This window comes from Rana temporaria, chromosome 5, assembly GCF_905171775.1.
Source record: "Rana temporaria chromosome 5, aRanTem1.1, whole genome shotgun sequence".
In the NCBI taxonomy this organism is placed as follows: Eukaryota; Metazoa; Chordata; class Amphibia; order Anura; family Ranidae; genus Rana; species Rana temporaria.
In genome coordinates this window covers 53650650-53665346 of record NC_053493.1, presented here as the reverse complement: position 1 = coordinate 53665346, position 14697 = coordinate 53650650, and the positions used below count along the sequence as shown (strand labels likewise).

Genomic DNA, 14697 nt, shown 5'->3' with positions numbered 1-14697 from the left:
AGAACTGTGTTCAATACTATAATATACATTTATAGAACATTTATTACTGTATAAGAGCCGTTTGTTCACTGCAGACATTCGATCTTAAAGAACACAGGTAGTATTGTAAGAAATGGTAGGCTGCAGAGGGGGTAGGGAGAGAGAGATGTCACTGCTGGTTGGTTTCCTAAACTATAAAGTTAGATGCCATGGTAGACCAGTAAGCCAAAACATTTACGTTTTACAAAACTTGGCCTTTTAAACAGATTATTAGATATAAAAATGCATAAGTAGAGGTTGCACACTAAAAACAGACCTGACCCTTTTCCCCCCACACACTACAACTAACGGTAGTGCATCAAGCTTGGTTGCATCCCAGGTCTGTTGTCTCAGAATGAATGGCATTGCACCTGTGCATGCTGTGAAATCATACCCTAAATTATGCCCATGATGTCATTAATTTCTTTCAGATTGATTGGCTGGTCTCCTATATCTACTGGCCAACAGTCAATGTCTCTTATAAGACTTATTTGACATGCTACACAGTTTACAGTTTAAGGAGTACATAGAACCAACTTTCTTTCTTTCTTTCTCCCTTTCTTTCTTTCTTTCTTTCTTTCTTTCTTTCTTTCTTTCTTTCTTTCTTTCTTTCTTTCTCTCTTTCTCTCTCTCTTTCTCTTTCTCTCTCTCTTTCTCTCTCTCTTTCTCTCTTTCTCTCTCTCTTTCTCTCTTTCTTTCTCTTTCCTTCTCTCTCTCTCTCTCTCTCTCTCTCTCTCTCTCTATCTCTTTCTCCCTCAATTACTTTATTTTTCTCTCTCTTTCTCTCTCCCTCTCATTCTCTCTTGTTTTTTTCTTTATTTCAAGTCATTGTCTAACAACCCCCAGAAATGGCAGTTTACACCACAACTAAGCCTAATTTTAAGGCCCAAACACTTCAATGAAACATGTTTCGGGAAGTTGGGGACTGCTCACATGTTTATATGGGGAGTATTGGTTTAGCCCATAACATGGCTGCCTCCTGTGCTTGCAGGCAACAGGTCCACTTTAATTTAAAAGCTCAGTAAGTGCTTTATTCTTTTCTGTCAACAATGGCAAACGAGCAGATGTCACAGTGTAAAATCATCTTGCCTAAGCAGCAGGAAAATGTCTTATTTATTTTCTTTTAAAAAACTAAATATAATAAAAACTTGTCTTAGGATTTTCATTGTCTTGAAACGTTTTGAAGACGAAATTGAGTTATGGCACCATAAAGAAGATCATTTCTAGCCACTTATTGAGGCATTTCTATGTCTTCATACATAAAGACTAAAGCACTTTTTAGTGTCTTTCTTTACTTGTCTGTTCTATTACAGCTTCCAATTTAGGTTGTAGAGTTTAATTACAGTAGAACAATACAAACATTAAATGTCTACTTCATTTGATATAGTTTCGCCAGAAATGTTGCCTATAGTGCTACAGAGGACTTCAATCTTCTGTAGCACTATAGGCAACATTTCTGGTGCCACCCCTATATTACAGCTCTAAGTCCTACACAATTATTTGGTCCCATCCGTTATAGTGGTTTTGAAGATGCGTTTGTGGCATCTGTATCAGTGAAATGTGCACCATGTTTCCACCTATGCACCACGAGGCAGCTGAGGGCCATACAGTGACAGTAGAACCTTGTCCTATGCCAACTGTATAGGGTTTCAGCAGAGATCACTTGGTAGAAAAATGAGAGGACCACTTGTGAACAAAAAATAATTATTATGGGGATATAAAAGTTCTGCATAATGCATAAAAATTTCAGTGATGCTGCTTTTTGCTCCGTGTAGAAATTTGAAAGCTCCAGTCTACTAACCCTTCCAAAACAAGATTGAGACCTTGCAAGGCAAATATTTGATAGCAGATGTTCCTGTTGAGTGAACGGGGCATTGACTGGAAGTGTAATCATTCAAATCCAAACATCTCCCTCTTGTATGGTCACCTTAAAGTAGTACTGTGGCCAGGCTATGGACATTAAAATATTTACCGGTTTTCGATGCCCATTTGCAATCAAACTACATATACAGTATGTTTGACCTTTTTCTTTTTAATTTACTTTTTGTGGCAGCATGGGCTAAAATACTCTGTGCTAGTAACTCGCTAGGGAGTTAGACCACTACTCAACTCAGAAAACAGCCCAACAAGGCCCCTATTTTAATCAGCATTGCTCATGCTGTCAAAGATTAACAACCGCATTACAATATTGAATAAGCTTCAATTAGGATTTATCATGCATCAAGTAAGCTTTAAATCAAGCAGTTACTAACCTCTGTAGCAGCAGGCACTGTGGAATAATTCATTCTTAGGCCACATGCACTTATAGTTACAGTATCATTGCAAGCATTTTTGACTTCTGAATTTTTCAGGCTTGCTATTCTATATTTTATTGTATTTCATATTTGCAGATTTTTATCTTCGCAGCTCTCTGTATGTTGCAGAATGTGACAAGCATCCTTGATGGACTGCTGAGATCTGGTCTATTGAGCACATAGAGAGTCCCTTAGTTGCAGGCAATCAGACCTTACTGGTAGACTTGCTTTGAGAGAAAGCTGCACTAAGGCATAATCATTATGCAGGAAACAGAGAATGCATAGGACATTAGTAAATATGACTTAACAACCTTATAAACCTAAAAGCTATATGCAAAAACAGGTCTAAAAACATTATTACACATCAGTTTCAGAATGTTCACATTTATATATATATGACAAAATACAGAGGGATTCAGCAACAGGCACAATGTTACTACACAAGGAGCAGCTGCAATATTATTTGGTTTATATTGAGAACCCCTTTACACTTGTATGTGTAAAGCTGCATTTTGTGGCTGCTATGTATAAATAATTATGGCTGGAGCAGAACTGGATGTCAGTGTGTTCTGCCAACCACTGTACCATGACTGTTTCACAGGACAGAATCATAAAAAAATACATTTGACCATTTATCCCATTTAATGAAGGTATTGCCTGGCCTTATGCTGTTGTAATTAATAAAGGAATGTGGGAGTTTTGTGGCTTTTGGCCACCATTATTGAACTTGATTCAGTGTGCACTAGGCTTATTTTAATATATGACAAAGGAACAGTCTTAACAGCACAGATATATAAATTCTGTGATAAAACAGGGGATTTTCACAGCAATATATTCAAGATGGGAAAAGGCAAAAGATGCACCTGTAATTTACAATTAAACATACTAGTTGGTAGGAAGTTGATAAAGAAGATTGTCGCTATCCTTGGCTCTTCCAGTGATTAATGTTAAATTATACCCAAACACTAAAATCTAATATGAGCCTTATTCTGTTAATATACATTTTTTAAATCTGCAGTTTAATAAGAAAAATAGATATCTGTATCTGGTGATCCAGAGCAAATGGTTTAAAGAGCTAAGTTGCAACACTGATGTGCAACAAAAGCCTTGCGCACACAACTAGTTTACACACAACTGCTTGGTTGAATGGAAAAAAAGGCCATTGGCTGAGAGCACTGATTTGGAGTCGGTTGGCAGACCTTTTTCAGTCGAAACCTTCAACAGAAGGCGACCCGGCTGCCATACACACAGGCCTGACATTCAGCCTGCGTGTACTAGGCGTTAGAATGAAAAAACAAAAGGTGAAGCATTTTATGGAAAAAAAAAATGCCACTATAGTTTATGATAATCCAAGTCTTAGCAAACTGAATGTCATCATGTTACACAATACTCATCTGGCAGATAAAGCAGGCTCACCCGAGGCATGGGGTCTAAGCATCAGCCGGTTTTCACCAGAGCTCCTGATGGTGGAGTTGGATTTCGGTGCATGCTGGTACCAACTCAGGATTGCCACACCAAGGTATAAGAAAGAATGGAGAGGCTACGATGTGGAAGACGGTACAGCAGAGAGTGACTGGTTAATGTTTGGATCCAGACAGAGGTTGGCAATGGGCAAGACACAGAAGAGCGGTCAAAGAAATCCAGGTCAGCAGTGGGCAAGACAACAGAAGAGAGGTCAGGTTCAAGCACAGGTCCTGGGTCAGGTAGCAGGCAAGAGAGTAGTCAGGACAGTCCTGGTCAGCATTGAAACAGGCAATACGTTGTATAGTATAGCTCTTTTATACAAAGCAAGGTAGCTTGTAAGAAGACACAGCAATAAGTCACTTCCAGGGCTGGTGCTTAAATACCCCCTCACCTAGCATCATTTCAGAGAGCTCAGTAAATCCTGTCAGCAATTCTCTGGGTGCCATTGTAAGTACTGGCAGAGAGACCGGAAGTCCTGGCAGGCATTCTGTGAGCAGCATTGGAACTTTTGGCAGGGATTGTGGAAATCCTGGCAGAAGTCTTTGGAAATGCAGAGATAGGAGGTGTAGGAGCATGTACTGGGAATGCAGAGACATGCTCCTAACATATCCATTTGGAGCTTAGATCAGCTACAGGGTTTTAGTCTATTTTAAAGTGTAGCTTTTAGCCCTCGTTCATACCAATGTGATTTGTCATGTGATTTGACAGTTCAAAATCACATGAGAAGTTGCATCCTATTTTCAGCAATGGAGCTATTCAAACCGTTGAGGTTCAAGAATCATTCAGCATGGTTCGTCACTAAGGACTCCACAGTCTAACATGTCACCCTAACTCATTTGCAACCACGTGCTTCATATAAAGTCCCATCTCCTTGCTCCTTCTTTCATGTCACCCTAACTGGTTGATATTTAGTTTGCTAAGGCACTGTGCGTCATAAACAATTATAGTGTTTTTCCCAATAAAATCAGATTTCTCTTGTTTTTTTTTTTTGTTTTGTTTTTTGGATCTTAGTGCTGCTGATCACCAACATTAGCATTGGCTGCACATTATTGCTCTGGATAGGCTTCCTGATGGTGGTCATGCATGACCCATGCCTGTGCAATGCATATCAGTGGGGCCATTTGTTTCCAGCAGGGGGACAATGCAGGAGAGCAGTTGGTAGACAGGTGTTATGCTATAACAGCAAGTGCCTGAATGGCAGGAACACTATTATTTTAAAGAAAGCTACAGATCTAAAGGGATTGAAAACAACTTTTGAAATGACGATGGTCAAGCTTTTATGAGATTTTTGTCATTGGGCTTAGAGCTACTTTAAGGTGACCTTACCCTTGTTTCTATTCAGATTTCCTTTAACTTGATACCAAACTCTAAGGCCGCGTACACACGACCGGTCCATCCGATGAGAATGGTCCGACGGACCATTTTCATCAGTTCACCGCTGAAGCAGACTGATGGTCTGATGTGCGTACACACCATCAGTTCAAAAACCGATCGGGTCAGAACGCGGTGACGTAAAACACACAACGTGCTGAAAAAAACGAAGTTCAATGCTTCCAAGCATGCGTCGACTTGATTCTGAGCATGCGCGGGTTTTGAACCGATGCTTTTGTGTACTAACCATCGGTTTTGACCGATGGTCAGCCGTCCATCGGTTAGATTTTAAAGCAAGTTCTCTAATTTTTGTCCGAAGGACAACAGACCAATGGGGCCTACACACGGTCAGTTTGGAACGATGAAACTGAACTTCAGTCCGTTTTCATCGGTTTGGACCGGTCGTGTGTACGCGGCCTAACAACGCATTTCATGCTAACCATATTCCATAAAATGTGGAGCTTAATATTACGGGGTATGGCTCAGTTTGTATAAAGGAAGACTATACTTAATTTAAGGGCAGTGCCTAATTCTGTCCTCCAAAAATGCACAACATTTTGATAATGTAAAAAGTAAAAGCAGTACCTTCCTTTCCTTAACCGCATCATCTAAGACATACTGCTTCCTGCCATTTATCTGCTTTTTTTTTCTTTTTTTTTGCCTCTCAATCGCCACAGTTCATTTTAGATAAGAAATGTATTTTAAATTAAAAATAGAAGATTGCTTGTAAAACTTGATTACATTGGAGCTACAACTTTTAGTCTGAATCAGTCGACACTGCTATTTCATAAAACCACTATCCATCACCATTATGTTTGGATGTACTGTGTAACTGAACAGCTTACATGACATAATATTAAAGACAGCCAATATTATAGTCATAAAACGGAACAAAGAAAAATAAATCCCCCCCGGTAGAATTTTCCAACAGGAAAAAAGAACGGCAAAGGAAATTACATGCGGCCTGAATAACAAAAGTAACCTCAATTCACTTTAAGTGCTGAGGTCATGTTTATACTGTACTGAACAATTAAATAAATCACTTCCTCCCAAGATTGGTAACTGTGTACCATGTTTAGTTCAGAAAATTGTTTTAGTTTTTTTCTTTGTTCATTAGTGTAAAGAATGATTTTAAAGTAAAGCGTACTTGTTATTACTGTAATGCAGTTAGGCTGCATAAACAGTTCTAAAGGTGGATGTCTTTTCTTTATTTTCATGCTAATGTGTTGCAGAAAGGGTTGATTGGAGCTCTGTGCATTAGGCATATCGGAGAATTGTGCAGATGCCAAACGAAAAAAGAAAAAAAATAACATGGCAATGGCACACTCTATGCACTTATCTTTGTTTTTCCGTAAATGTCTCTGGTCTTCAATTGATCTAGAGACCTCCAGATAGGAATATAGCAGAATTCCATAGAGATGCATCTAAATACCTCCATATAGATAAATATTGAGCTGCAATACAGATTTTTCACCTGCAGAGACACTGCACCTGAATTTTGAAATTCCTGCTCCCAGACTTGATACTGACACTCATATTAAAATATCAAAGCTGTTTTATCATAGCAGGAATCGGCTTTTTAAGTTTAAAGCTCTATTTATTTAAAACTTCATGAGCTTTGAAAACAGTAACCCCCCTCCTCAAATGCACCCCCCTAAATTTAATACACTGAGGGCAAACTGAAAAACAGATTTGTTGAATGTGCGTGTTTTTTTTTTTTCGCTCTCTTTGTGTGTATGTATGTTGTGCTTTTTTGGCCCTGAAAATGTCATTTTTTTACGTAATTTTTCTTTTGCTATTGGGCTGGCCTTCTAACTGTTCTGCTTTATTTCTTGGCTTTGGTCTGTGCGCTTTTAATCCTCATCCAGAAGATGCAGAATGTGCCGCTCATAACTCTGGGACCTATCTAGGTGAGCAAATGGACACAGCAGATTTTCTTACTTCTCATCATTTAAATTCCTCTTTTGGTCTTTGTCTTTTGTTGTCTCTCTTCTCCCCCCCCCCTTCCTCCTTCATTTCGCAATGCTTTAGGAGCAGACGGGAGAGAGAAAGGTAGGACTGGTGGTTCATGGCGTGCTGTCATGTCTTGTGAATGTTAGGACCATCGCATTTCACGCCAATCACATGTCTGGTTATTGTGTCGGCTGTTGAGTTTTTGGAATGTTTATGAATAGTAACCAGTGAAAAATTCTGTCATACAAGAAATCTCTCATTTTCAAAGCAGTTTTTTTTTAAATAAAAATAAAGAAGGTTGTTTGTTCCCTTGTCCTACCTACTGACAGTTTCTGGAGTCTTTGCTCTATTGCATAGCAACACAAATCATCACATCCAACACCCCAGGTGTGTAAAATGACTTCACCCTCCATCTCCCATCTGTTGTCCTTTACGTTAGTTGTTTTGCCCTGTAGTTACGTAGGGGCTAGTGGAAGGGACCACAGAATGCAGCTTGGGTCGATGACATCCAACATACCTGGAAGTCTGTTGCAAGAGAACAGAGACCTCAGAAACAGATGGTAGGATAGGTGGGTATAAACAAGGTTGTTTTGTGGGCTGATTTTTATCTTTAAAAAAAGACAACGCAGTTCATTTAAAAATCGGTCCACCCAAAATTTCAGTTTCTTAATGCTGGAAAGTTAAGACTTCCTAATGGTTTCTTATACCTCTTAAGAACTGTGATATGAGAGGGTTCCAATTTTTATGATGTTTATTTAATGTTATATAAATGATGGTGAATGCAGCAAAAGGAATAGGAAATACCCCACAGGTAAGGAAGAATGAAACTTTAACTTGGGTAGGCGCAGAGGCAGAACCTTTTCACCAATGTAGTCTCTAAGACCCCTTTCACACTGAGGGCGTATTGCAGGTGCTATAGCGTTCAAAATAGCGCCTGCAATCCGCCCTTAAAAAGCTGCTCCATTGTCTCCAGTGTGAAAGCCCCATGGGCTTTCGCACTGGAGCGCTGCGATAGCAGGACGCAAAATAAAGTCCCGCTAGCCGCATCTTTGGAGTGGTGGAGGAGCGGTGTGTATACCGCTCCTCCACCGCTGCTGCCCATTGAAATCAATGGGACAGCACGGCTATACCGCCCGCAAAGCGCTACTTCTTTTAACCTTTTCTTGGCTGATAGCGGGGGTTAAATGTGCCCGCTAGCGGCCGAAATGCGCCACAAATCCGCCCATAGCATCGGCGGTAAAAATAGCGGCGTTTTACCGCTGAAGCTATGGGCAGTTCAGTGTGAAAGGGGTCTAAGAGTTATAAAAGCCTAGTAGGTGACCTACCAGACTACACCTGGAGTAACATTTATGGGTGGCCCAAGTTTTTTTATAAAAAAGAATTGAACTTCTTTAGTCAAGAAAATGAATAAAGGAAGGGAAATATGGGGATAGAGGGGAACTAAGGCAGTGGTCTATGTCAAGATCAAAGGTTTTGTCTGTCACAAATGATGGCTATAGTGTGGTGACTGAGGCAAGATCCATAGAGTTTAGTATGTAGGTAACCCATCGGTGCCAAACCTGTTAATGAAATTTTCTTGTGTATAAGTTAAAATACTAGATGCATTCTCATTAATCTTAAATCTGTAGTGATAGATCTTAACCTCTTGGAAAAGGACACATTGCACTTTCAAAGCTGAGGTAAAAGTTTTCTTGCCAGGAAGTTGAATTTGTCAAATGTTTGCTGGTGTTTATATAGACCACCAATTTGGTTGTGTAAAAAAGAGCTATCCATGGGTTGCACTATATTCTTGAATAGAGTATACAAATGCCAAAAAACCTTGGACCATAAATAATAACAAAGTTACATGTCCACCAAATGAGTATATTGACAACCTCAATGCAATTCCTAAAAACTTGTTGGAAGCAGAAGGGTAAACATGGGCAACCAAAGTTACTGATGTGTGGTGAGCCTTATATGCTGCCTCCTGAGTAGTGATAGTGAAAGAACCTTTTGAATATGTTCAGCCATATTTGGGACCCATCTTCCCAATTGTAGAAAAAAACAATAGCCACTTATTAACATAGGGGTGAACCATCGAGGAGCATTAGGTGGACATATACGAGGGAGATCAACTTAAATGTGCAAAGGTCACCTAGGAAAATGCATTTGAATTGACCAAGGCTACATTTACAACAGCCACATAGACTAGTGCGAATCAGAGATTCCTGTTGTGGCTCTGAGCGGCTAGGTGTTGACGCCGGCCCTGTATACTATAATGACATCTCGTCAGCGACTGCAGCTATTCATGGCTCTCTGCACAGCCAGTATTTACTTGCGGTAATCGCTGGCTGTGTGGAAATTGTTGTCAGACCACCATTGGAAAACTATGGGATTGTGCAAAGTTTACCAAGAAATGCGGGGGAGTTTATTTGTTCATATAAGAGACATGACACTATTTTACATGAAGTTTACATAAGTTTATTAATAGTGAATCAAGTCATAAATCTGTAATATATTCTATATATATTAAGTTATTAAGTTACTTTTAGTGGTACTTTTTAAATCTACATGATTCCCCTTAATCTGAATTTTAATATGGCTTAATTGTGCTTAAACGCTTGGTTTAAAGTGGTTGTAAATGCATAAAAAAAACTGCAAGACAAAGGCATAAGGAGCTAGTATAGTATATAGCATATATATATATATATATATATATATATATATATATATATATATATATATAGCATACTAGCTCATTGTGAAATACTCACCTTAGATCGAAGCTCCCGTAGCAGTCCCCGTACACAGCTCTGGCCTGAGACATTGCGGGCTCCAGGAGCCATGATGATGTCACTACCACGCATTCGCACGGGAGCCAACGGTAATGGCACACTAGCTGAAGCAACGGCACAAATGTGCCATTGCTTTAGTGCACATGTGCCGATGACGTCAGCACATGCTGATACAGGGGATATCTCCTAAACCGTGCAGGTTTAGGAGATATCGGGGTATCTACACGAAAAACAAACACAGTAAAGGTGAATCACCAAATCATGATGAATGAATAAACATATGTATAAGTGAAAAGTGCATAATAACACAGACAAAACTCATGACAAGTGACAATGAATGATAATAATGGTCATCAGGGCATCTCTCGGTGACTGTGAGTAAATGAGAGAGAACTCACTGGGACATATTAAAAATGGGTGAATAATGGAACAATGTGAGTTTCAAAAATGGTTTATGTCAAAGTCCAAACAAAAAGCATAGGAAGGGTGGACAGCTTCCAGGCTGAATGTGGTGAAAATCCGGGGAGATGTGACGAATACCCAGGAGATACTTCAATTGGTGTATTTAAGTAAGGTGAAATACTCTTACTAAATGTGATGGACTCACATGTCTTACGACAGTGAGTCAAACGAGCCTTGAACCCTCGGTTTTAGTTAATCGGATGCTGCAGGGATGTCACTCAGGATGAGGTGCGCACATACTCCATATCACAGGACTACAGCCAGCAAGAAACCGACAGTCAAGTGGATATAAGGGATGGTGGTGGGGCAAGATGAATCACCAGTGCCCCAACATAGCATGGAATATAAAAGAGGGCTCCAAATCGTGCAGATCAACCAATTAAGTTTATTTTATAAGAATAGCTTTACAAATCAATGTAAAATATAGCCAGTTAAAAGTGATCACAAAATGGTGAAATATGATAAAAGCAATGTGGGAAGCGTAAAGATGCTGGCCCGATGAGTTTCAACTCAATACGGTCATCAACAGGGGCAACTGCCCCTGTTGATGACCGTATTGAGTCAAAACGCGTCGGTACAGCGTCTTCACGCTCAGGCAACTGCCCCTGTTGATGACCGTATTGAGTCAAAACGCGTCGGTCCAGTCAGAGAATTTTACACAATGGTGTTGCCTGTTTGGTTCAGGGATTGAATTGAATTGCCAGGATCAATGAAGGGTGAACTAATATTGAGAAAACATAAGTCTTGTTTGTGAACCCCAATGAAGAATTCATTGATATAATTATTGCTAAATAGTCATGCGTTGAGGAAAAGCAAAAAGCCAAGCAGAGGCAGTGAAAGATGTTTAGCTAGATTCAGGTAGAGTTAGGCCGGCGTAGATACGCCGACCTAACTCAGAATCTGCGTCGACCTATGTTTAAGTGTATTCTCAAACAGAGACACGCTTAAACATATCTAAGATACGACGGCTTGCGCCATCCTATCTTAGGTTGCAATATTGAGGCTGGCTGCTAGGTGGCGCTTCCATTGCGGTCGGCGTAGAATATGTAAATTAGTAGATACGCCGATTCACGAACGTACGCCCCGGCCGACGCAGTACATTTACGCCGTTTTACATAAGAGATAGGCCGCCTAAAGTTATTCCATCAAATAGATGGAATAGTAATGTTAAGTATGGCCGCCGTTCCTGCGTCAAAATTCGAAAATTTTACGTTGTTTGCGTAAGTCGTCCGTGAATAGGGATTTACGTTGTTTACGTCCACGTCGAAATCAATAGGCCCGTGTGGCGGACGTAGCCACAATGCATACTGGGAAATGTAGGCGTCCGGCGCATGCGCAGTTAAAAAAAAACGTCAATCACGTCGGGTCAAGCCTCATTACCATAAAACACGCCCCCTCAGACAAATTTGAATTAGGTGCCCTTACGCTCGCCCGCTTTAGGCAACGCCGCCGTAACCTAACAGGCAAGTACTTTGAGAATCAAGTACTTGCCTCGCTAACTTACGGCGGCATAGCCTAAACACGCTAAGCTACGCCGCCGCAAAGTTGCGGCAATCTCTCTGAATCTACCTAGTTGTTTATATATTGTGTAAAATAGATAAATGAGAAGTAACTGACATTCCTGTGTTTTGTCCAATATCCTTTATGGTAGTAAATACCATGCCACCCCATGCCTGTTGATCCAGAACTGTTTAGGACTATTGGTGAAAGGGTCACATAGGTGCTTATGCTTGAAAATTTAACTGGTTTGAAAAAAAATTGTTGCCCAAAGTAACAATCAGAGTCCTAGTTTTCTCCACTCTGTGCTACTAAATGTCAAGTGGAAGCTGATTGATGGGAGTATATTTTAGCAGACATTTAATTCTTAATTCCCTGAATACATATGTGTGACGGTGGTTTAAATGATTGTTTTAGCTTTCAGGTGCATCAAAACTCTTACAAGAACTCATTTCATTATATATTTGTTTTTGCGTTTGCACAGTTTTATTTCCACTTGTTTAACAAGTAGTTGGTTTGTTAGATGTGGCTTTATCCAGTGATTTCTCACCTTTGTGTGAACTGGGTCTCTTGGAGTAGTTTATAGTGTGTTCTGCTGCTCCTCGACCATTCCTTGCCGCGCTGCCAAAGTATTTCACTTGTTTTCCAGCACAAGATGCTCTCGATCAGAGGGGATATTAGGTCCAAGATAGTAACCAACACCTTTGTTAATAAATTCAGTCGTTTCTTCTCTTCTGTCAGCAGCATTTTATATTTCTAGTTTACTAAAGAAAAGTATTGTGAAGGTCAGCATCACTAAAGTATTATGAAGGTCAGCATCACTGAACTATTGTGACGTTTTAAACGGTCTACAAATTATTGTCTTATTTAACTAGAGGCATGTGTACTTTTTAATATTGATGTTCTTTTTTTTTTTTTTTTTTTTTTTTTATATATATATACAGATATTTGCAGTAATCCAGCATGAAACAACTCCTGCACTTTGCCAGGAGTTTCCTGTAATAGAGACCGGTCACCGCTACTCTCTCTCCTTGTGCAGAGTGACTGGTCTTGTGTCCACCCCCTCCTGTAGTTTTTATATAAGCAACCTGTGGTGGGTGGGGCCTTCATGGCCCCCCCACAGCTTTGCTCTCTTTACAGGTTATGTACAGCCCAGTGATGATGTAACCACAACTAACTACTGTAGGTTTGTAATTGCATTTGATGCACACAGCATGAATTTATAACAAACATAAAACAAAATAATTGTAATGTCTGTTAGGTCACTCACTTTTTTTGCTGTTTGTTAATTAAAAAACTGACCACAGTCAGAACTCCGAAGGAATTTTTTATTTATTTTTTATTATTAGTTGTAGAGATAATAATGTTGACATACAAAGTGAATAAATAACCTTTACAGTCCTCTGTAAAGAAAACTACAAGTGCCGACAGCGGTTGTCAGCTTGTAGTTCTCAATGAACTACCATGGTGCTGTGAAACACGGTGGTAGTTCATTGAATCTTCCTGTCTGTATCTGCTTGCCCGTACAATGTATGGACACACAGATACACACTGACAGGTCTGCAGGATACCTGGATGGCTCCAGAAACAGAAAAATAATAAATGCCATTTTTTTTTACCTGCAAAAAATGTGTCCATTTATAATTTTTTGTTAAAATATAAACTTGTCTTTTCAATGGAAGTTTTTGTACGTTTTAGTTCTAATGCCACGTACACACGATCGAAAATTCCGACAAGAAAAGTCCGATGTGAGCTTTTGGTCGGAAATTCCAACCGTGTGTATGCTCCATTGGACTTTTGCTGTTGGAATTTCCGCCAGCAAAAGATTGAGAGCAGGTTCTTATTTATTAATTTTTTTAACTTTATTGATATGTCACAAAATTACAAAATATCATTCATTTTATGCACTGCAGCATGTTGTGATGCAGCACAATATGCTTATCCCTGTTAAAACGCAGCATACTTTTTCCCTACTGTCTTACTTGTTTTTCAGCGTACACCAACACAGGGCATTGGTATAAACTGAACGAACAGGACATAAGTCAAATTGCCATGCATATCTCTAATCTGTAATTTGATGCCTTTTGGAGATTTTTCCATCTTTTCTTGGCTTCGTTATGCACATCAATACAAATTTTTACCTGGGTTCCCAAACTTTCGATCCCCACTGTAGTTGTGTATTTTAGAGTCTTTTTTTAAATAATAGTGAGTTGGATAGCTAAAAAAACAGGGATTCATTTTAATGTACCTGCATGTGATCTCTGTTCAGCTGTTTAAAAATATTTCCAAAATTGAGGTCACAGTTCAAGAAAGCAGATGTGAAGTGCGGACCCAGAGTAACCAATCAGAATGCAGCTTGTGTCGGTCTGCCTTCAAATCAAGAAAGGTCAAAATGAACATTTTGATTGGTTACTGTGGGTTTTTATACTGCACACTTAAGGGTTGATTTCCTAAAACTAGAGAGTGCAAAATTTGGTGCAGCTTTGCATAGAAACCAATCAGCTTCCATTTTTTTGTCAAAACGTAATTGAACTAACGTGAGAAGCTGATTGACTACCATGCACAGCCGCACCAGATTTTGCACTCTCCAGTTTTAGTAAATGAACCCCTTACTTCTTTCGCCTTGCTCTTGTTTTTGCAATAATCACTTTATTATTTAAAATTGTTAGTGGATTAATAAAGGAAGGTTTATGTGTGGAGATATGTTAAGATTAGCCAAGTCTTTTGCATAGCTTCCCAACAAGAGGCTTTTGTGAGCATATGGCGCTCACGGATGAAACTCATCTGTTTACTGTTCTCTACAGTGTTTTCTTATTCGCAGAAGACACATCCAGAGATTTTATTAATGCAGCCGAAATCTGCAA

General features: G+C 39.5%; 1 protein-coding gene across 4 annotated transcripts in view; it reads left to right on the top strand.

Annotated features, from left to right (window-relative positions):
• MPP7 (membrane palmitoylated protein 7) overlaps nucleotides 1-14697 on the top strand; it is a 537461-nt gene that overhangs the window by 405035 nt on the left and 117729 nt on the right. For 3 of the 4 annotated variants that reach the window (XM_040352588.1, XM_040352590.1, XM_040352589.1), the window contains one exon: nucleotides 7016-7057. The exons of the other annotated variant lie outside the window; for it this stretch is intronic. In XM_040352588.1, coding sequence (XP_040208522.1) covers nucleotides 7016-7057 — 42 coding nt within the window. The remainder of the gene's footprint in view (nucleotides 1-7015; nucleotides 7058-14697) is intronic. 4 annotated transcript variants of the gene reach the window in all.